This window comes from Bombina bombina, chromosome 1 (genome assembly GCF_027579735.1).
Source record: "Bombina bombina isolate aBomBom1 chromosome 1, aBomBom1.pri, whole genome shotgun sequence".
Classification (NCBI taxonomy): Eukaryota; Metazoa; Chordata; class Amphibia; order Anura; family Bombinatoridae; genus Bombina; species Bombina bombina.
In genome coordinates, this window is record NC_069499.1 from 49,757,304 (window position 1) to 49,781,884 (window position 24,581).

At 39.5% G+C, this 24,581-nt stretch overlaps 1 protein-coding gene across 1 annotated transcript in view; it reads left to right on the forward strand.

Annotated features, from left to right (window-relative positions):
* The window catches only part of SEL1L (SEL1L adaptor subunit of ERAD E3 ubiquitin ligase), a 63,740-nt gene that overhangs the window by 29,186 nt on the left and 9,973 nt on the right, over nucleotides 1-24,581 (forward strand). Inside the window, exons 15-20 of the mRNA XM_053697344.1 lie at nucleotides 2,064-2,151; nucleotides 3,702-3,850; nucleotides 4,112-4,277; nucleotides 19,712-19,786; nucleotides 22,480-22,652; nucleotides 24,168-24,296. Coding sequence (XP_053553319.1) covers nucleotides 2,064-2,151; nucleotides 3,702-3,850; nucleotides 4,112-4,277; nucleotides 19,712-19,786; nucleotides 22,480-22,652; nucleotides 24,168-24,296 — 780 coding nt within the window. The remainder of the gene's footprint in view (nucleotides 1-2,063; nucleotides 2,152-3,701; nucleotides 3,851-4,111; nucleotides 4,278-19,711; nucleotides 19,787-22,479; nucleotides 22,653-24,167; nucleotides 24,297-24,581) is intronic.

Below are 24,581 nucleotides of genomic sequence, written 5' to 3' on the forward strand. Positions count from 1 at the left end.
AACCATTCCCCAGTTTTGCATAAACACTGTTCTATTAATACACTTTTTACCTCCATGATTCTTATATCTAAGCCTCTGCAGACTGCCTCTTATCGCAGTGCTTTTTTAAAACTTTTTTAGCTTTTTAGCCAATCATTGTTGTTTTCTGCATAACCATTATTATTCTCCACGGGAGTGAGCGTAATGTTATCTATATGGTGCACACATGAACTAGCTCTGGGTGGCTGTAAAAATCGAATAGAAAAGCAGTGAGATATGGGGCTTAGAAATGGTCACATTTAGATCTTATAAAGTATATTAATATAGCTATGTTAATGCAAAGCTGGAGAATGGTTAGTAATGCGATTATTTATCTTTTAATCAATAAAAAACATCAAGTAGACTGTCTCTTTTTCTGTTAGGTATTGCTGGTAATAATCTCGTGTTTAGAGATGGTTTTATGGGCAGTCTTTATTGGATAAAATCACTAAGTTTTACAACACAGACTGAGTTTATTGGGATTGTTTGTGGGACTCTACTGAATGTTGTCTCCGTCTGTAAGATGGTAGAAATATGTGTAAGAATTAAAGTGAATATGAAGAAAGTTATCACTTTTCATTTGTTGGGAAGAAACAAAACCTTTCTTTGAATTTCACCCTATTTGCAACAGACAAGAAAAATCATCCGTATTGCAGCCTACACTTTTTAATCCTTGCAGGTCTTGTGATCCTAAGCATCTAACTTATTGCTAGGCACTTGGCCGGACAATCTATGTTAATTGTCTTCCTGCGCTAAAGGCCAGGCTGAGTGGTCCTAAAGCTAAAACTATTGAGATGAAACAGAATGGATGGAAATAATCACTCTGGACATAAAATATATTATATATAAGCTAATATTTATTATAAAAAATGATGATTAAAATTTATTCTTTGAAAAATTTATTTAAAAACAATAGAATTTAATTAGATATATGTTAAAAAGCCGATATAATAGAGTTTCTCTTTTTCAGCAAAAATGACAAAGGCAAAAAAGGCAAAAAGATAAAGAGATAAGAAGTAGGTGTGGAGGATATAGTTAGTATACACAGCACATATAGTTAATATAGTTAATATAGTTAGTATAGTTAATGAGGTTAATATAACAACAGATACGGTTAGTATATACAGCAAGTGTAATTGGTGCAGTAGATTAAAAAATCATGGAAAAATAATAGAAAAAATAGTAGATTAAATTAATTAAAGTTAAAGTGTCAACTAAAATTGTGTCAGCTAAAGGTGTATAAGCTAAAAATGTGTAGACTAGAACTGAGTAAACTAAAAATCTGTAAGCTAAACAGCTATTAAATGAATAACACCTTAGTTCATATAGTGGACAGTTGTGCAAAAACGCAATGTAAATAGAGCTAAGTAAAAGGTCAAATTAATTAAGCTAAATTAATAAAGCTAAAATATTTAAAAATTAGTAGCAAGCCTAAGTATAAGAAATAGCCATTTATATATTCCAACACGATTATGATTGAACTGAAAAATGAATCAAAAGTTCTTTAAAATTTCTTTAAAAGTTCTTTTCTGTGCACAGGTAAAGAGCATTGGCATATGCAAAATGTTGGGCAAATGTGAATTTTAGTGCCGTCTCCTTTTTATATTAAAAGTACCTTGTGAGATCAGACTCAAAATCCGTTTTGTTATCCAATCTTATAGTAAACGAAAATGAAGTAATCCAAAGTGCAGGTAATACCAGGTTACCTTAAACTGCTTTTTTCATGGAAGCATCTGTCAGGTTGTGAATATAATACCTTATTTCTTTCCTTGTCCTTTACGGTAAAGCCAGGTTACCGTTAGGAATTTCGAGCAGCTTGGCCGGACAATACCTGATCTATTTAATTAGAGGTCATGGCATTGTTTTACTTATTAAAGGCTGAGGTCATTATCCCAGAACAGCTTCTGTTCTAATCATTGTGATGTTAATATTGGTGCTGCTGATGGTGATCAATAAGTTATCTCATAAAATCTAGCAACAATTTTGAAATGGGTTTTATAAATATTATGTGTGATGAATTAGTTGTGCGTTAATCATCTTTTCAGAACTATGACCTGGCTTTAAAGTATTTCCAGAAGGCTGCAGACCAAGGCTGGGTAGATGGGCAGCTGCAGCTGGGCTCCATGTATTACAGTAAGTCACCTGGAATATTGTGTACTATATAATTAAATAAAAAAAAATGTTTATAAATTAAATATTTGTATAACAATTTCTATAGTCTATTTTGGTGAGTAGACTTTTTTTTTTAGTTCTAGGTGTTAGTAGAGTTACATTTTTTTGAAGCATGAGGCAATGCAGTTTTGGTAACCTGCTTATTGAAAGAAACAGGTGGAGCAAAGAGTGTATAACTCAAAATATAAGAACGGTATGAGAAATAGCTTGAGCAAGAAGCGTACCGCAATGTGTTTGATATGTTTTGTGCAACTTTTTTTGACTTGCACAACAGTTAACCAGCGTTCTAAAGCCAACTTGTGTTAGATTAAATTGCGCTCAAGCGCATGCGTTTTACTTTCAACTTGTAATACACGTGCAAAAAGCAGAGAGATATCTCATATCGCTCGCATGCTACAGTTAGATCGCCACTTGCATTTTGCCCAACGTGTCTTGGTTTTCATCATATTATTGCATCCCACAAATCACTACTGATCTAATACCATAACCATTTAAATACAGACCTAATACTGCATCACTTATAATAGCTAATAAAACTGTTTTGCTGCTGGGTCTTTATTGAGAGCCTACCGTGAATGGCCTTTGTGTATCGATATAATTGGTGTCATAATCCAATTTACAAGTTTTAGGCTCCCCAACAAAAGCATTGTGCTATCAGTAGTTAAAGGGACTGTTGGGCACAGCTACAGTAGCAGGGTCACTAATCACCATGCTGATGTTTTCCTCCTGTGCCTGCTGCAGGTGCTGGTTGGTGAACTCTGCACCTTTTTTATACTTGGAGCTGATGTATTTTTGATCCCTGTGACAAATGGTGAATATTCACAGGTTAGTGACGTTGGCGGCTTTTTTAAGCTGTATTATGCAATTCAGATACAGAGCTTTACACAGTTTATAAGGTACAGAAAAAGTATTTAACAAGCCTCATGGAATATTTAATAACCATGCAGCTTCTGTAAAACTGTAAAGCCTAAATTCTAACCCAAAGTGCATGATACTGCAGTCAAATAGTCAACAACCTCGCTTATCTGTGAATTCTGTCATTTGGGGAGATAATACCTAAACTCCTAAAAGCCACCTCTATAAAGATGCAGAGCTTAACCCATTGTTACCTGTACACTGTTTAAAATGTGACTTTAAAGATACCTCCAAGCGCTGGAGGAAAAACAACATCTTGGCGAGTAATAACAATGCTGATAGTAGTTGTGCTCAGACGTTTCATCCCCCTTATTAAAGGTGCACGTGTTTCTTGTTTGAACAGAACAGGTAATGAGAAAAGTCTTCACACGTTCCAGGATCTCACTTGTGTTGCATTCCGTATCTCTACTGTCCTGCTCTGCCATCAACAACTCTCTGTGCCTGTGAGGGTTCTGAGAGAGAACAAACCATTAGATCTGTATGAAGATCTTTCACAATGGGTGATCTAATACAAAAAGAAAAGTCATTTGTTTAATGTTTGAATTGGTTTTCACTGATTTCAGAGCTGTAAATTCACTTTGTTTGTTTGTTTTCAGATGGAGTAGGGGTAAAGAGGGATTACAAACAGGCCCTGAAGTATTTTAACCTAGCTTCACAAGGTGGGCACATTTTGGCTTTCTTTAACCTGGCGCAGATGCATGCCACGGGCACTGGTGTAATGCGTTCCTGTCACACAGCTGTGGAAGTAAGTGTAGAGATTTGTCACTATTTGTAGTACCATAAATCACAATAGTTAAGAAAGCTTGTTTAGCTTCCATGGAATGAAAATATGTAATATTTGTTAATCCATCTGATCAATTTACTTTTGCAGATTTTAAAGTATAGTTTGATTTAAAAAAAAAAAACAAAAAAAAAAACATTCAACAAAACCACATTTTGACTTATTATACAGTTAAACAACTGTAAACTCTGTTCCTCACACTTGAATGGCCTCTTTCTCCACCAGCTGTTTAAGAATGTGTGTGAACGCGGGCGTTGGTCAGAACGTCTGATGACTGCTTATAACGGCTACAAGAATGGTAACTCCAACATAGCGATTGTGCAGTATCTGCTGCTGGCAGAACAGGGCTATGAAGTGGCCCAGAGTAATGCAGCCTTCATCCTAGACCAAAGTAAGTGGTTTTATTTTGTTTTTGGTTTGTCTTTCATGGGAGAAGCCTGTGACTCAGTGTTTTTTTTTTAACGGGATATTAAACAGTCTGTTTCATTGTAGTAATAAAAAAGCACTAAGCAGTGGCTTATACTTAAAGGGACAGTCAACACCAGAATATTTGTTGTTTTAAAAGATAGATAATCCATTAATTACCAATTCCCCAGTTTTGCATAACCAACACAGTTCTAATTATACACATTTTACCTTTTGTAATTACCTTGTATCTAAGCCTCAGCAGACTGCCCCCTTATTTCAGTTCTTTTGACAGACTTGCGTTTTAGCCAATCAGAGCTGTCTCCGTGGTAAATTCACATGCATGAGCTCAATGTTATCTATATGAAACACGTGAACTAATGCCCTCTAGTGGTGAAAAACTATCAAAATGCATTTAGATTAGAGGTGGCCTTCAAGGTCTAAGAAATTAGCATATGAACCTCCTAGGTTTAGCTTTCAACTAAGAATACCAAGAGAACAAAGCAAAATTGGTGATAAAAGTAAATTGGAAAGTTGTTTAAAATTACATCCCCTATTTGAAACATGAGAGTTTTTTTGGACTTGACTGTCCCTTTTAATATAAATCATTGCAATGTGTATTATTCATCTATTTAAATGGATTTTATTTTATTTTTTATAACTTCATTTGTGCAGTGTCCAGTACTTCCTGTCACATCCCTACAAGGTGGCTGTGGTCTCTACAGGAAGCTTATCTACATGATGACATAAAACTTCCAGAGTTGGTTTAGTTTTAAATGAATAGACTAAATAAACGGGGAGTCAGATTTGCTCATGCTCAGAACTGCCAGAATGAAACTTAAGTTTCAAAAATGTTCCACTTCCATCACACAGTGAAACATTCTAAGTGCTAATTTTACAAGAAATTAAATAAGTTGTTTGCTGTTTACACACTCTTTCTTTTTATGTTTACTTTGATTTAACATATCTGTTTTTACCAAACATATCTCTTTAAACGCACATTACATTCAAAATGAAATCCCACATAAAAAGCTCACCTAATACATTCAATTTGCTGTTCACCTAATACATTCTACACAGTGACTGCTTAGAGCAGTGCATAGGTTCTTTTACACCTGGCCTGTTATTAGTCATAGTAAAAATACAAGCCTACTAAAGAGCATTTTGCTGCCGATAGACTTTCCACAAACCAACTTATTAAAAAATGCAATATCTTCGAAGCACAATATCAATAAAACAAGGTACGCCTGTATTTGGATTTTGCACCTACATAAAAGGTGTCTGACTGTTCCTTTCAATAACAAGGACAACTTTTCTGCAATAAAAGACAGAATTTATAACGTACTGTATATGGTGATATTTATAGTTTTATATAAACATAGATTTTGACAAGATACACATTATGCTCCCAACAAGTCTTCCCAGAATTTCATAGGGTGGCCTTTTGCTTATCCCAGGCACAGTATTTGTCCTTACCACCCCTATTGGAAGATCATTCCATGAATCAACTATCCTTTATGTGTAAAAGTTCTTCTGCAAGTTACACCTAAACCTACTGCATTTAGTGCCCATGTGCAAATAATGTGTTGCTTCCCTCCTTGTTTACCAATTCATAGTACACGTTTTACTCAGGTGTTGCAGGCAAATCATTTCTATCACACACTTGAAACAAAAGTATTGATACATCATTTAGAAAATACTTGAATTGAAACTAGTTGGAAAGGCACACTGGACTCATCACTATTCTCATTGGTTGATAGCGACCCCTACTACATAAATGGATACACCTCTATGGACTTCACATGCAAAATATATTCTATACAGTTTCTTATACATCTTAGATGGGACAAAGTAAAATATTGTGTACAGATATTTCTCTTGTTAAGTGTATCCAGTCCACGGATCATCCATTACTTATGGGATATTAACTCCTCCCCAACAGGAAGTGCAAGAGGATTCACCCAGCAGAGCTGCTATATAGCTCCTCCCCTAACTGCCATTACCAGTCATTCTCTTGCACCCAACGAATAGATAGGATGTGTGAGAGGACTGTGGTGATTATACTTAGTTTCATACCTTCAATCAAAAGTTTGTTATTTTATAATAGCACCGGAGTGTGTTATTCCTTCTCTGGTAGAATTTGAAGAAGAATCTACCTGAGTTTTTCTATGATTTTAGCCGGAGTAGTTAAGATCATATTGCTGTTTCTCGGCCATCTGAGGAGAGGTAAACTTCAGATCAGGGGACAGCGGGCAGATTAATCTGCAAAGAGGTATGTAGCAGCTTATTATTTTCTGACAATGGAATTGATGAGAAAATTCTGCCATACCGATATAATGTAAACTCAGCCTTAAATGCAGTTGCAGCAACTGGTATCAGGCTGTCATGTATGTATATTTTACACTTCAGTATTCTGGGGAATGGCACTTCACTGGAATTATACTGTATGCATAAAACTTTAGCCTAATTTGCAGGGACTAGCAACAGGCTTTTTAATAACACTCAATTTATTAATGTTAAACGTTTTTTGCTGGCATGTAAAATCGTTTAATTTTCTGAGGTACTGGGTGAAAAAATGTTTTGGGCACTATTTTTTTCCACTTGGCAGTCATTTTATTTAATTTATGACAGTTTACTGATCTCTCTCACTGTTATGTGTGAGGGGGAGGGGCCTTTTTTGGTGCTTTTGCTACGCATCAAAAAATTCAGTCAGAAGTTTATTGTCTTCCCTGCATGATCCAGTTCATCTCTACAGAACTCAGGGGTCTTCAAAACTTGTTTTGAGGGAGGTAATCACTCACAGCAGAGCTGTGAGATTGTAGTTGACTGTGATAAAAAAACGTTTATTTCTGTATTTTTTTTTTTTTTCTGCTATCAGGGTTAGTTATCCTTTGCTAATGGGAGCAATCCTTTGCTAAAATTGTGTTTTTTACAAAGATTTGATGCTATAACTTTTCAGTTTATTAATTTTCAACTGTCATAACTTTTTCTGTGCTTCTTATAGGCACAGTACGTTTTCATATTATAGTAAATTACTTGAAAAGTATTTCCAAGTTGCTAGTTTATTTGCTAGTGTGTTAAACATGTCTGATTCAGAGGAAGATATCTGTGCTATATGTGCTAAAGCCAAAGTGGAGCCCAATAGAAATTTATGTACTAACTGTATTGATGCTACTTTAAATAAAAGTCAATCTGTACAAATTGAACATATTTCACCAAATAACGAGGGGAGAGTTATGCCGACTAACTCGCCTCACGTGTCAATACCTGCATCTCCCGCTAGGGAGGTGCGTGATATTGTAGCGCCGAGTACATCTGGGCGGCCATTACAAATCACATTACAGGATATGGCTACTGTTATGACTGAAGTTTTGGCTAAATTACCAGAACTAAGAGGTAAGCGTGATCACTCTGGGGTGAGAACAGAGTGCGCTGATAATATTAGGGCCATGTCAGACACTGCGTCACAATTTGCAGAACATGAGGACGGAGAGTTTCATTCTGCGGGTGACGGTTCTGATCCAAACAAACTGGATTCAGATATTTCAAATTTTAAATTTAAGCTGGAAAACCTCCGTGTATTACTAGGGGAGGTGTTAGTGGCTCTGAATGATTGTAACACAGTTGCAATACCAGAGAAAATGTGTAGGTTGGATAAATATTTTGCGGTACCGGCGAGTACTGACGTTTTTCCTATACCTAAGAGACTTACTGAAATTGTTACTAAGGAGTGGGATAGACCCGGTGTGCCGTTCTCACCCCCTCCGATATTTAGAAAGATGTTTCCAATAGACGCCACCACACGGGACTTATGGCAAACGGTCCCTAAGGTGGAGGGAGCAGTTTCTACTTTAGCTAAGCGTACCACTATCCCGGTGGAGGATAGCTGTGCCTTTTCAGATCCAATGGATAAAAAGTTAGAGGGTTACCTTAAGAAAATGTTTGTTCAACAAGGTTTTATATTGCAACCTCTTGCATGCATTGCGCCTGTCACGGCTGCAGCAGCATTTTGGTTTGAGTCTCTGGAAGAGACACTTGAATCAGCTCCATTAGATGAGATTACACACAAGCTTAAAGCCCTTAAGTTAGCTAACTCATTTATTTCAGATGCCGTAGTACATTTAACTAAACTTACGGCTAAGAATTCCGGATTCGCCATTCAGGCACGCAGAGCACTGTGGCTAAAATCCTGGTCAGCTGACGTTACTTCTAAATCTAAATTGCTTAATATACCTTTCAAAGGGCAGACCTTATTCGGGCCCGGGTTGAAAGAAATTATCGCTGACATTACAGGAGGTAAAGGCCATGCCCTGCCTCAAGACAGAGCCAAACCTAAGGCTAGACAGTCTAATTTTCGTTCCTTTCGTAATTTCAAAGCAGGAGCAGCATCAACTTCCTCTGCACCAAAACAGGAAGGAGCTGTTGCTCGCTACAGACAAGGCTGGAGACCTAACCAGTCCTGGAACAAGGGCAAGCAGGCCAGGAAACCTGCTGCTGCCCCTAAGACAGCATGAATCGAGGGCCCCCGATCCGGGAACGGATCTAGTGGGGGGCAGACTTTCTCTCTTCGCCCAGGCTTGGGCAAGAGATGTCCAGGATCCCTGGGCGTTAGAGATCATATCTCAGGGATACCTTCTAGACTTAAAATTCTCTCCCCCAAGAGGGAGATTTCATCTGTCAAGGTTGTCAACAAACCAAATAAAGAAAGAGGCGTTTCTACGCTGCGTACAAGATCTTTTATTAATGGGAGTGATCCATCCGGTTCCGCGGTCGGAACAAGGACAAGGGTTTTACTCAAATCTGTTTGTGGTTCCCAAAAAAGAGGGAACTTTCAGGCCAATCTTGGATTTAAAGATCCTAAACAAATTCCTAAGAGTTCCATCGTTCAAAATGGAAACTATTCGGACAATTTTACCCATGATCCAAAAGGGTCAGTACATGACCACAGTGGATTTAAAGGATGCTTACCTTCACATACCGATTCACAAAGATCATTACCGGTATCTAAGGTTTGCCTTTCTAGACAGGCATTACCAGTTTGTAGCTCTTCCATTCGGATTGGCTACGGCTCCGAGAATCTTCACAAAGGTTCTGGGTGCTCTTCTGGCGGTACTAAGACCGCGAGGAATTGCGGTAGCTCCGTACCTAGACGACATTCTGATACAAGCTTCAAGCTTTCAAACTGCCAAGTCTCATACAGAGTTAGTACTGGCATTTCTAAGGTCGCATGGATGGAAGGTGAACGAAAAGAAGAGTTCTCTCTTTCCACTCACAAGAGTTCCCTTCTTGGGGACTCTTATAGATTCTGTAGAAATGAAGATTTACCTGACAGAAGACAGGTTAACAAAGCTTCAAAATGCATGCCGTGTCCTTCATTCCATTCAACACCCGTCAGTAGCTCAATGCATGGAGGACTGATCGGCTTAATGGTAGCAGCAATGGACATAGTACCCTTTGCACGTCTACATCTCAGACCGCTGCAATTGTGCATGCTAAGACTTGTCCCCTACTCTGAATCTGGATCAAGAGACCAGAAATTCTCTTCTATGGTGGCTTTCTCGGCCACATCTGTCCAGGGGGATGCCATTCAGCAGGCCGGACTGGACAATTGTAACAACAGACGCCAGCCTACTAGGTTGGGGCGCTGTCTGGAATTCTCTGAAGGCTCAGGGACAATGGAATCAGGAGGAGAGTCTCCTACCAATAAACATTCTGGAATTGAGAGCAGTTCTCAATGCCCTTCTGGCTTGGCCCCAGTTAACAACTCGGGGGTTCATCAGGTTTCAGTCGGACAACATCACGACTGTAGCTTACATCAACCATCAGGGAGGGACAAGAAGCTCCCTAGCAATGATGGAAGTATCAAAGATAATTCGCTGGGCAGAGTCTCACTTTTGCCACCTGTCAGCAATCCACATCCCGGGAGTGGAGAACTGGGAGGCGGATTTCTTAAGTCGTCAGACTTTTCATCCGGGGGAGTGGGAACTTCATCCGGAGGTCTTTGCCCAAATACTTCGACGTTGGGGCAAACCAGAGATAGATCTCATGGCGTCTCGACAGAACGCCAAGCTTCCTCGTTACGGGTCCAGATCCAGGGATCTGAAAGCGGTTCTGATAGATGCTTTGACAGCACCTTGGACCTTCGGGATGGCTTATGTGTTTCCACCCTTCCCGATGCTTCCTCGATTGATTGCCAGAATCAAACAGGAGAGAGCATCAGTGATTCTAATAGCGCTTGCATGGCCACTCAGGACTTGGTATGCAGATCTAGTGGGCATGTCATCCTGTCCACCTTGGTCTCTACCTCTGAGACAGGACCTTCTGATCCAGGGTCCCTTCAAACATCAAAATCTAATTTCTCTGAAGCTGACTGCTTGGAAATTGAACGCTTGATTTTATCAAAACGTGGTTTTTCTGAGTCAGTTATTGATACCTTAATACAGGCTAGGAAGCCTGTTACCAGAAAGATTTACCATAAGATATGGCGCAAATACTTATATTGGTGCAAATCCAAGAGTTACTCATGGAGTAAGGTTAGGATTCCGAGGATATTGTCTTTTCTACAAGAAGGTTTAGAAAAGGGTTTATCCGCTAGTTCCTTAAAGGGACAGATTTCAGCTCTGTCCATTCTTTTACACAAACGTCTGTCAGAAGTTCCGGACGTTCAAGCTTTTTGTCAGGCTTTAGCTAGGATCAAGCCTGTGTTTAAAATTGTTGCTCCACCATGGAGTTTGAACTTAGTTCTTAATGTTTTACAGGGGGTTCCGTTTGAACCCCTGCATTCCATTGATATTAAGTTGTTATCTTGGAAAGTTCTGTTTTTAATGGCGATTTCCTCGGCTCGAAGAGTCTCTGAGTTATCTGCCTTACATTGTGATTCTCCTTATCTGATTTTTCATTCAGACAAGGTAGTTCTGCGTACTAAACCTGGGTTCCTACCTAAGGTGGTCACTAACAGGAATATCAATCAAGAGATTGTGGTTACATCTTTGTGTCCTAATCCTTCTTCGAAAAAGGAACGTCTGCTACACAATCCTAGATGTAGTCCGTGCCCTGAAATTTTATCTACAGGCAACTAAGGATTTTCGACAAACGTCTTCCCTGTTTGTCGTTTATTCTGGTCAGAGGAGAGGTCAAAAAGCTTCGGCTACCTCTCTCTCCTTTTGGCTTCGTAGCATAATACGGTTAGCCTATGAGACTGCTGGACAGCAGCCTCCTGAAAGAATTACAGCACATTCTACTAGAGCTGTGGCTTCCACTTGGGCCTTTAAGAATGAGGCTTCTGTTGAACAGATTTGCAAGGCTGCAACTTGGTCTTCTCTTCATACTTTTTCCAAATTTTCCAAATTTGACACTTTTGCTTCTTCGGAGGCTGTTTTTGGGAGAAAGGTTCTTCAGGCAGTGGTTCCTTCCGTATAAAGAGCCTGCCTGTCCCTCCCGTCATCCGTGTACTTTAGCTTTGGTATTGGTATCCCATAAGTAATGGATGATCCGTGGACTGGATACACTTAACAAGAGAAAACATAATTTATGCTTACCTGATAAATTTATTTCTCTTGTAGTGTATCCAGTCCACGGCCCGCCCTGTCACTTTAAGGCAGGTAATTTTTCCATTAAACTACAGTCACCACTGTACCCTATGGTTTTCCTTTCTCTGCATGTTTTCGGTCGAATGACTGGTAATGGCAGTTAGGGGAGGAGCTATATAGCAGCTCTGCTGGGTGAATCCTCTTGCACTTCCTGTTGGGGAGGAGTTAATATCCCATAAGTAATGGATGATCCGTGGACTGGATACACTACAAGAGAAATAAATTTATCAGGTAAGCATAAATTATGTTTTTTTTAAGTTTAAAGGGACATAACAGAACAGAATGGTTACTACTTACTATGTTTTATCATCTGTGCCTGCAGCTCTGTTTAAGGTTGTTCTCCTATTTTAAAGGCACGTGCAAGTCAAAATGATACTTTTTATGATTCGGGAAATGTGTGCAATGATAAAAGAAGTTTACTTCAGTTATCAACTTATACTTCTCTTGGTATTCTTTTTTGGAAAGCCTACCTAGGTAGGCTCAGGAGCAGTAATGCAATGCTGGGAGCTAGCTGGTGATTAGCAGGGGTTAAACATACAGAACATTTTATTATTACATTATTGCTCGCATAGAACAAATTAGAATATTTTTATTGCACTTAAAGCTCTGAATCTTTATACTGGTAACCACCACCATCCTAGAGCTTGGGTATTGTCAGACCTTGAGACTTAAGTAATAGACGCTGCCATCCTAGAACTTAGGTATTGTCAGACCTTGAGACTTAAGTAATAGACGCCACCATCCTAGAGCTTAGGTATTGTCAGACCTTGAGGCTGAAGTAATAGACACTGCCATCCTAGAGCTTAGGTATTGTCAGACCTTGAGACTGCAGTAATAGACACTGCCATCCTAGAGCTTAGGTATTGTCAGACCTTGAGACTGCAGTAATAGACACTGCCATCCTAGAGCTTAGGTATTGTCAGACCTTGAGGCTGAAGTAATAGACACTGCCATACTAGAGCTTAGGTATTGTCAGACCTTGAGACTGAAGTAATAGACACTGCCATCCTAGAGCTTGGGTATTGTCAGACCTTGAGACTGAAGTAATAGACACTGCCATCCTAGAGCTTAGGTATTGTCAGACCTTGAGGCTGAAGTAATAGACACTGCCATCCTAGAGCTTAGGTATTGTCAGACCTTGAGGCTGAAGTAATAGATTCCGCCATCCTAGAGCTTAGGTATTGTCAGACCTTGAGACTGAAGTAATAGACACTGCCATCCTAGAGCTTAGGTATTGTCAGACCTTGAGACTGAAGTAATAGACACTGCCATCCTAGAGCTTAGGTATTGTCAGATCTTGAGGCTGAAGTAATAGACGCTGCCATCCTAGAGCTTGGATTTTGTCAGATCTTGAGGCTGAAGTAATAGACGCTGCCATCCTAGAGCTTGGATTTTGTCAGACCTTGAGGCTGAAGTAATAGATGCTGCCATCCTAGAGCTTTGGTATTGTCAGACCTTGAGACTGCAGTAATAGACGCTGCCATCCTAGAACTTAGGTATTGTCAGACCTTGAGACTGAAGTAATAGACACTGCCATCCTAGAGCTTAGGTATTGTCAGACCTTGAGGCTGAAGTAATAGATGCTGCCATCCTAGAGCTTTGGTATTGTCAGACCTTGAGACTGCAGTAATAGACGCTGCCATCCTAGAACTTAGGTATTGTCAGACCTTGAGACTGAAGTAATAGACGCTGCCATCCTAGAGCTTAGGTATTGTCGGACCTTGAGGCTGAAGTAATAGATTCCGCCATCCTAGAGCTTTAGGTATTGTCAGACCTTGAGACTGAAGTAATTGACCTGAACAGATTATTGATGCTGCCAGCTTCTTTGACGGCTGTTTCGTGCACTTCAGGTTATTGTGCATAATAAAGAGAAAGCTTTCTCTTGTAAGGTGTATCCAGTCCACGGATCATCCATTACTTGTGGGATATTCTCATTCCCAACAGGAAGTTGCAAGAGGACACCCACAGCAGAGCTGTAATATAGCTCCTCCCCTAACTGTCATAGCCAGTCATTCTCTTGCAACTCTCAACAAGCAAGGACGTTGTAGGAGAGAGTGGTTAAATATAGCTAGTTTATTTTCTTCAATCAAAAGTTTATTTTTAAATAGTACCGGAGTTGTGCTATTTTATCTCAGGCAGTAAATAGAAGAAGAATCTGCCTGAGGTTTCTATGATCTTAGCAGGTTGTAACTAAGATCCATTGCTATTCTCACATATGTCTGAGGGGATTACACAGATGAGGTAACTTCAGCGAGAGAATGGCGTGCAGTTATAATTTTTTCTAGAGATGGAAAACACTAGAAAATGCTGCTGATACCGAATTAATGTAAGTTAAGCCTGAATACAGTGATTTAATAACGACTGGTATCATGCTTACTCCCAAGGGTAATACCCTTATGATATTTACAATATAAAATGTTTGCTGGCATGTTTAATCGTTTTTATATATGCTTTGGTGATAAAACTTTATTGGGGCCTAGTTTTTTTCCACATGGCTGGCTTAAATATTGACTACAAACAATTTCCACTGTTGTAGTATAAAAGTTACAGTTGGTGCAGTTAAAATTATAAACTGTGACATCCAGCTTCCCTCAAAGGCCCTCTGAATGCTATAGGACATCTCTAAAGGGCCCAAAGGCTTTCCAAAGTCGTTTATTGGGGAAGGTAAGGCCACAGCTTGCTGTGGCAGTTGGTTGTGACTGTTAAACGTCTATTTCGTTTTTTTGATCCGTTTTTTTGAACTAAGGGGTTAATCATCCATTTGCAAGTGGGTGCAATGCTCTGTTAGCCTATTATACACACTGTAAAAATTTTGTTTGATTTACTGCATTTTTTCACTGTTTTTCAAATTCTGACAAAATTTGTTTCTCTTAAAGGCACAGTACCGTTTTTTTATATTTGCTTGTTAACTTGATTTAAAGTGTTTTCCAAGCTTGCTAGTCTCATTGCTATTCTGTATAAACATGTCTGACATAGAAGAAACTCCTTGTTTATTATGTTTAAAAGCCATGGTGGAACCCCCTCTTAGAATGTGTACCAAATGTACTGATTTCATTTTATGCAATAAAGATCATTTTCTGTCTTTAAAAAATGTATCACCAGAGGAATCTGACGAGGGGGAAGTTATGCCGACTAACTTTCCCCACGTGTCAGACCCTTTGACTCCCGCTTAAGGGACTCACGCTCAAATGGCGCCAAGTACATCTAGGGCGCCCATATCGTTTACTTTACAAGACATGGCGGCAGTCATGGATAATACACTGTCAGCTGTATTAGCCAGACTACCTGAACTTAGAGGTAAGCGAGATAGCTCTGGGGTGAGACAAAATGCAGAGCATACTGACGCTTTAAGAACCATGTCTGATACTGCCTCACAATATGTAGAAACTGAGGAAAGAGAGCTTCAGTCAGTGGGTGATGTTAATGACTCAGGAAAGATACCTGATTCTAATATTTCTACATTTAAATTTAAGCTTGAACACCTCCGCGTGTTGCTTAGGGAGGTTTTAGCTGCTCTGAATGACTGTGATACCATTGCAGTGCCAGAGAAATTGTGTAGACTGGATAAATACTTTGCAGTGCCGGTGTGTACTGATGTTTTTCCAAATACCTAAAAGGTTTACAGAAATTATTAAGGAATGGGATAGACCAGGTGTGCCGTTCTCTTCCCCTCCTATTTTTAGAAAAATGTTTCCAATAGACCACATGGGACTTATGGCAGACAGTCCCTAAGGTGGAGGGAGCAGTTTCTACTCTAGTAAAGCGTACTACTATCCCTGTCGAGGACAGTTGTGCTTTTTTTTTTTTTTTTTTTTTTTAGATCCAATGGATAAAAAATTAGAGGTTACCTTAAGAAAATATTTATTCAACAGGGTTTTATCCTACAGCCCCTTGCATGCATTGCCCCTGTCACTGCTGCTGCGGCGTACTGGTTTGAGTCTCTGGAAGAGGCTTTACAGGTAGCGACTCCATTGGATGACATACTTGGCAAACTTAGAGCACTTAAGCTAGCCAATTCTTTTATTCTGATGCCATTGTTCATTTGACTAAACTAACGGCTAAGAATTCTGGTTTTGCTATACAGGCGCGCAGAGCGCTATGGCTTAGATCATGGTCAGCTGACGTGACTTCAAAATCTAAGCTACTTAACATTCCCTTCAAGGGGCAGACCCTATTTAGGCCTGGTTGAAGGAGATTATTGCTGATATCACTGGAGGAAAAGGTCATGCCCTTCCTCAGGACAGGTCCAAATCTAGGGCCAAACAGTCTAATTTTCGTGCCTTTCAAAACTTCAAGGCAGGTGCGGCATCAACTTCCTCTAATAATAAACAAGAGGGAACTTTTGCTCAATCCAAGACGGTCTGGAGACCAAACCTGACATGGAAAAAAGGTAAGCAGGTAAAAAAAGCCTGCTGCTGCCTCTAAGACAGCATGAAGGAACGGCGCCCTATCCGGGAACGGATCTAGTTGGGGGCCGACTTTCACTCTTTGCCCAGGCGTGAGCAAGAGATGTTCAGGATCCCTGGGCGTTGGAAATTATATCCCAGGGTTATCTTCTGGACTTCAAAGCTTCCCCCCCAAAAGGGAGATTTCACCTTTCACAATTATCTGCACACCAGATAAAGAGAGAGGCATTCTTACACTGTGTACGAGTCCTCCTAGTTATGGGAGTGTTCCATCCAGTTCCAAAGGAGGAACAGGGACAGGGTTTTTACTCAAATCTGTTTGTGGTTTCCAAAAAAGAGGGAACCTTGAGACCAATTTTGGATCTAAAGAGCTTAAACAAATTCCTCAAAGTTCCGTCGTTCAAGATGGAAACTATTCGTACCATCCTACCACTGATCCAGGAGGGTCAATATATGACTACAGTGGATCTAAAGGATGCTTATCTTCACATTCCGATACACAAAGATCATCATCGGTTTCTCAAGTTTGCCTTTTAAGACAGGCATTACCAGTTGTAGCTCTTCCCTTGGGATTAGCTACAGCCCCAAGAATCTTTACAAAGGTTCTAGGGTCACTTATGGCGGTCCTAAGGCTGCGGGGCATAGCAGTAGCCCCTTATTTAGACGACATCCTGATACAGGCGTCAAACTTCCAAATTGCCAAGTCTCATACGGACGTAGTACTGGCATTTCTGTGGTCGCATGGGTGGAAAGTGAACGAGGAAAAGAGTTCTCTATCCCCACTCACAAGAGTTTCCTTTCTAGGGACTCTGATAGATTCTGTAGAAATGAAAATTCACCTGACGGAGTCCAGGTTATCAAAGCTTTTAAATTCCTGCCGGGTTCTTCATTCCATTCCGCGCCCTTCGGTGGTTCAGTGTATGGAAGTAATCGGCTTAATGGTAGCGGCAATGGACATAGTGCCGTTTGCACGCTTACATCTCAGACCGATATTCAAGGCTCTTCAGGCTTGGCCTCAGTTAGCAACTCTGAGGTACATCAGATTTCAGTCGGACAACATCACGACTGTAGCTTACATCAACCATCAAGGGGGAACGAGAAGTTCCCTAGAGATGTTAGAAGTTTCAAAAATAATTCGCTGGCCAGAGATTCACTCTTGCCACCTATCAGCTATCCATATGCCAGGTGTAGAGCACTGGGAGGCGGATTTTCTAAGTCGTCAGAATTTTCATCCGGGAGAGTGGGAACTCCATCCGGAGGCATTTGCACAACTGATTCATCGTTGGGGCAAACCAGAACTGGATCTCATGGCGTCTCGCCAGAACGCTAAGCTTCCGTGTTACGGATCCAGGTCCAGGGATCCCAAGGCGACACTGATAGATGCTCTAGCAGCGCCCTGGTCTTTCAACCTGGCTTATGTGTTTCCACCGTTTCCTCTGCTCCCTCGACTGATTGCCAAGATCAAGCAGGAGAGAGCATCAGTGATTCTGATAGCACCTGCGTGGCCACGCAGGACCTGGTATGCAGATCTAGTGGACATGTCATCCTTTCCACCATGGTCTCTGCCTCTGAAACAGGACCTTCTACTTCAGGGTCCTTTCAACCATCCAAATCTAATTTCTCTGAGGCTGACTGCCTGGAGATTGAACGCTTGATTTTATCAAAGCGTGGCTTCTCCGAGTCAGTTATTGATACCTTAAGACAGGCACGAAAGCCTGTCACCAGGAAAATTTACCATAAGGTATGGCGTAGATATCTTTATTGGTGTGAATCCAAGGGTTACTCATGGAGTAAGGTCAGGATTGCTAGGATATTATCTTTTCTCCAAGAAGGTTTGGAAAAAGGATTGTCAGCTAGTTAAGCGTCTGGCAGATGTTCCAGACGTTCAGGCATTTTGTCAGGCTTTAGTTAGAATCAAGCCTGTGTTTAAACCTGTTGCTCCACCATGGAGCTTAAACTTGGTTCTTAAGGTTCTTCAAGGAGTTCTGTTTGAACCTCTTCATTCCATAGATATCAAGCTTTTATCTTGGAAAGTTCTTTTTTTGGTAGCTATTTCCTCGGCTCGTAGAGTCTCTGAGCTATCTGCCTTACAATGTGATTTACCTTATCTGATTTTTCATACGGATAAGGTAGTCCTGCATACCAAACCTGGGTTCTTACCTAAGGTGGTATCTAACAAGAATATCAATCAAGAGATTGTTGTTCCATCCTTGTGTTACAGAATTTGGACGTGGTCCGTGCTTTAAAGTTTTACTTACAAGCTACTAAAGATTTTCGTCAAACATCTGCTTTGTTTGTTGTCTACTCTGGACAGAGGAGAGGTCAAAAGGCTTCGGCAACCTCTCTTTCTTTTTGACTAAGAAGCTTAATCCTATGAGACTGCTGGACAGCAACCTCCTGAAAGGATTACAGCTCATTCCACTAGAGCTGTGGCTTCCACTTGGGCATTTAAAAATGAGACTTCTTTTGATCAGATTTGCAAGGCGACGACTTGGTCTTCGCTTCATATTTTTTCAAAATTTTACAAATTTGATACTTTTGCTTCTTCGGAGGCTATATTTGGGAGAGAGGTTTTACGTGCAGTGGTTCCTTCCATTTAAGTTCCTGCTTTGTCCCTCCCTTCATCCGTGTACTTTAGCTTTGGTATTGGTATCCCACAAGTAATGGATGATCCGTGGACTGGATACTCCTTACAAGAGAAAACACAATTATGCTTACCTGATAAATTTATTTCTCTTGTGGTGTATCCAGTCCACGGCCCGCCCTGTCATTTTAAGGCAGGTAATTTTTAAATTTAAACTACAGTAACCACTGCACCCTATGGTTCCTCCTTTCTCGGCTTGTTTTCGGTCGAATGACTGGCTATGACAGTTAGGGGAGGAGCTATATTACAGCTCTGCTGTGGGTGTCCTCTTGCAACTTCCTGTTGGGAATGAGAATATCCCACAAGTAATGGATGATCCGTGGACTGGATACACCACAAGAGAAATAAATTTATCAGGTAAGCATAAATTGTGTTTTTCATTTTCGGAGGGCTGTATTGCTCTATATTATTCCTAAGGGCTTTTTTTTAATGTATAGTATGTAACTGTAAACAGTATTACGGTAAAGCTCAAGCTCTGTATTTTCCACATTAAATTGAAGTGCACAGTACAGCTGTCAAAAGGCCTTCAATGGCACTACCAGTGAATGTGCACCACTTATGTCACAGGGTGCGATTAATATTGGTGGCATCCAGTATGAAGAGGTGGAGCTTCAACTTCCAGCACCTGTAAAAAATGAAAATAAGACAACGGCTCTGAAGAGAGCTACAGACACAGGAGGGTAAACAGCAGCAAGTTGAATATTAACCCAGTTACTGTAATGTTTACTGTCACTTTAATAGATTTGATCAGAATGACCCTGTGCTAACTGTCTTCCTGTAGGAGAAGCCAGCATAGTTGGTGAGAACGAGACCTTTCCCAGGGCGTTGCTCCATTGGAACCGGGCAGCTTCCCAAGGTAAGTGCCCTTTTTCATGGATAAATATGCAGTATGGGTTTGCGTGGCCTTGTATAGTTCAACGTTCCAGTTAATATCTTATTGTCTTAATACAAAGAAACCAATGGCACTACAGTTACAGGGAACCTAATATTTCTGTATGAATTCCAATTTTAGAGTAGAATAATAGTCTACACTTTATGGATTATAATATATTATAGGTATCGGTGCTGTGTACTGTGAACAATTTCCCAAAAGCAGTACAAGACTGCAATAAAATGTACATCTTCAAGCACTCAAATTCCCTAATAGAGGTAATTGAACATTGAAGAGCAACTTGTGGCAAGATTAAGAAGGGACAAGGACACAATACAAAATAACTTAATTAGGCTACTCTAAAATAAACGGTAGTGAATTAAAAACACAAGGTATGGTTACTAAAGCTTGAAAGAGAGTGTTGTATGAACAATGTGCTGGGAAAAGCACAGGCAATAATTCACTCCTGTCGCAAAATACCAAAGCAGGATAGATGGGATGATACTGATCCCACGTTGTTAAATAACCTATGATGTGGGTATTAATCCATGACTATTAATCAAAATACCCCTGAATTTACTAGGCAATTGATATTAGTTTATGAAACCAATATTTGATGTGTATAGATATGCAAGTATATTCAAGTGAGCATATATATGTACCGGTATATATTTCAGTCTGCTCTTGTAATACGTCTCAATTAGAACTTCTGCAAAATATATCTGTATATCACAAATTGTGGGACTGCTGTAATACGTTTGGGTCCAAATATATCTGTATATGTGTATATCACAAATCTTGGGACTGCTGTAATACATTTAGGTCCAAATACCCGGTATATAAGTCTTCCCTTTTCTAGTAATTGCAGTCTAAACATGTAATAACTGCAAATGATGTAACTGATTAGGTGAATCATTAGCCAGGTTTATTGATGTAGTAGGTCTATATGCTAGCATCAGCCTAATAACATTTTTTTTTTTTTTATTCAATTGCACAATGACTTAGTTTTATATATGCCAGCAAATTTCAAAGTGACAATATGTTGTGATAGAAATGTCCACCAAATATACACATATGTATACCTCTAAATAAATAGGCAGACTGCTGCAGTAAGATTAGATCTGAATATTAAATATATTAATCTTGTCCCCTTCAGTGCTTTAGAAAGCCATATTGTTTGGCGATACGTCAGAGGGGGTTGGGGGTGTAAATGGGCTCTAACACTTTTTTTTTTTTTTTTTTTTTTAAATGTTGCAAGGAAATTAACTTTAAAATTTAGAAATTAAAACTATGTAGCGTATCTAGTTATGCTCGAACAGAGCTGAAGTACATAGAAACAAGATCGCTATTATAACTTTCTATATTGGAGGAACTAATACTAACCTCCTCATTATTGTGCACATATCATTTTAATACAGGCAATCGTCGTTGATAACGCTAAATATTAGCAAAGCTGTATGAGATGTGGTGGTTCTACCTCTGTATAGGTAATGAACTATAAACCGTATATGCAAGTGAGATGGTCAAATAGTACTTTTTTGAACCTTTTTATACTATGTTATTTTATAATAGGTGGGCTATATATTTCCCCTTAAAATATGCAGTGAAAACTAGTAGTTTTGGAACGGTAAAGCACTGAAGGGGACAAGATTAATATATTTAATATTCAGATATAATCTTACTGCAGCAGTCTGCATATTTATTTAGAGGTATACATATTTATATTTGGTGGACGTTTCTATCACAATGTATTATAGCAGCAAATCAGGTCACTGAAATTTGCTGGCATATATAAAACTAAGTCATTGTGCAATTAAATAATAAAAAATATAGTTGCTATTAGGTTGATGCTAGGATTTAGACCTACTACATCAATAAACCTGGCTAGTGATTTGCAGTTATTACATGTTTAGACTGCAATTACTAGAAAAGGCAAGACTTATATACCCGGTATTTGGACCTAAACGTATTACAGCAGTCTCACAATTTGTGATATACACATATTACATATACAGATATATTTTGCAGAAGTTCTAATTGAGACGTATTACAAGAGCAGACTGAAATATATACCGGTACATATATATGCTCACTTGAATATACTTGCATATCTATACACATCAAATATTGATTTCATAAACTAATATCAATTGCCTAGTAAATTCAGGGGTATTTTGATTAATAGTCATGGATTAATACCCACATCATAGGTTATTTAACAACGTGGGATCAGTATCATCCCATCTATCCTGCTTTGGTATTTTGCGACAGGAGCGAATTATTGCCTGTGCTTTTCCCAGCACATTGTTCATACAACACTCTCTTTCAAGCTTTAGTAACCATACCTTGTGTTTTTAATTCACTACCGTTTATTTTTAAGTAGCCACATTAAGTTATTTTTTTATTGTGTCCTTGCCACAAGTTGTTCAATTAGCTCTATTAGGGAATTTGAGTGCGTGAAGTTGTACATTTTTTTGCAGTCTTGTACTGCTTTTAGGAAATACCTGAATGTTTTGTTTAATGAGGGACATTCTATTAGTTTTTTTCCTTCTTTGTGTCTTTACTGTTTGTATCACTGGTTGTGGCACCATCTTTATTTGGCGTTACTAGTTTTTTTCTACTTATATTTGTTATTATTTCTAGACTTAACACACTGCCTTGTCTTTCTCTATAAAAAGGCTACACAGTGGCCAGGATTAAACTTGGTGATTATCATTTCTATGGCTATGGGACAGATGTCGACTATGAGACGGCATTTATCCACTACCGACTGGCTTCTGAACAGCAGCATAGTGCTCAGGCCATGTTTAACCTGGGATACATGCATGAGAAGGGCCTGGGAATAAAGCAGGTTAGTACACAATCCGTAGTAAACCGCATGTGAAGATAATTTACATTATACTCAACGTAAGAGAAACTCTTGTTTGTCCGTTAAAAAAAAAAAGTGTATTTAAATGGACATGAAACCCAAAATGTTTCTTTCACGATTCAGATAGATGACGCAATTTTAAACAACTTTCTAATTTTCGTTGTTCTCTTGGTATATCTTGTTGTAAAGCAGGGACATAAGCTTTTGAGAGTGCACGTGTCTGGAAAACTATATGGCAGCAGTTTTGCAAGAGCACTAAATTGCTGCACTATTTCCTGCTGTGTAGTCCTCCCACACCTACCCTAGGTATCTCTTCAACAAAGAATACCATAGGAACAAAGACAATTTTCATAATGGTAAGTAAATTGGGAAACTTTTTTTAAAGTGTTATGCTCTATCTGAATCACAAAATAATTTTTTTGTGTTTCATATACCTGTAAAGTTCTAATAATGTGGAAAGAAAATGTTTTTTTGTGCAGTTTATGGCAATCAGAGCGGTCAACCTTCGAAGACAAACCTTCATTGACCTCAAAGACGGTCCTTAGAGAAAGCAACAGATTCACTTTGAGAGCCGTGGTGCTTTTTGAATGCAGAAGATGCCAGAGGGCTCTTTATTGCTCTAATTGCATACGTTGAAAAAAGTTTCCTGGGACTTAAAGGGACATGAAACTCAAACTTTTTATTTCATAATTCAGATAGAGCATGCAGTTTTAAACAAATTTCTAATTTATGCCCATTATCAGAGTGGGAGCGAGCTACATTAAGTTCAGTAGCGCGATCAGGCGTGCTGTGATTAGACAGCGCGCCCGCAAAGCGCTTTTGAAAAAGCAGACCGGATTAGAAAAGCCTGGAAAGGAGACCAGGTAAGTGCAGCTTTGGGAGCTTTGGTCATCTTCAAATGGGCTTCTTACTGTCATTATCAATGGTCTGGAGTAATTCTGATCTTCTTGAACTGTGACACAACATTTGCCGGAAGAAAGATTTAGTTTGTGATACCTGCATACTCTCTCTGGCACAATGAAACCTCTCAGTGGTGCAGTAATTACATTTGCTAGAAGCATTATTGGTGATGTGTATATAATAAAAACGCTCCTTTTTCCCCATGATTCAAATAGACCATACATATTCAAACAACTTTCCAATTTACCTCTTATCTACATTGTTTTGTTCTCTTGGTATCCTTTGTTAAAAACATACCTAGGTAAGCTTGGGAGCCGACTGCTGATTGGTGGCTGCACATTTATGCTACCTGCCATTGGTTTACTGGTGTGATCAGCTAGTTCCAAAAAGTGCATTGCTGCTCCTTCAATAAAGGAGACCAAGAGAATGAAACAAAATTGATAATAGAAAGAAATTGGAAAGTTATTAACAAATATGTTTACTTATTCATGGAATGATTTTACTGCAGCTTAGAAAATCCTGTTGTTTTGGGGTGCAGTCAGCACTGATGTTGGGGTACACTTTATTAATTTAATTGTATGTCCTCTTCCTTTGCAGGATATACACCTGGCCAAACGTTTCTATGATATGGCAGCGGAAGCCAGCCCGGATGCTCAGGTGCCTGTGTTCCTTGCTCTGTGTAAACTTGGAGTTCTCTATGCCTTGCAGTACCTACGGGAAGTTAATGTAAGTTCACAGTAATGCTAATCTGCAGAGCCATAGAGGTTCTGTAGTTGCAAACTAGTAAAATTTTGCTACAGACGTAAAAAAATAAAATAATGAACGGACGGACACACGGACACACACGCACGGACACACGCACGGACACACGCACGGACACACGCACGGGGACACACGCACGGGGACACACAGACACGGGGGGACACACACACAGACACGGGGACACACACACACGGGGACACACACACACACACGGGGACACACACACACACTCGGAGACACAAACACTCG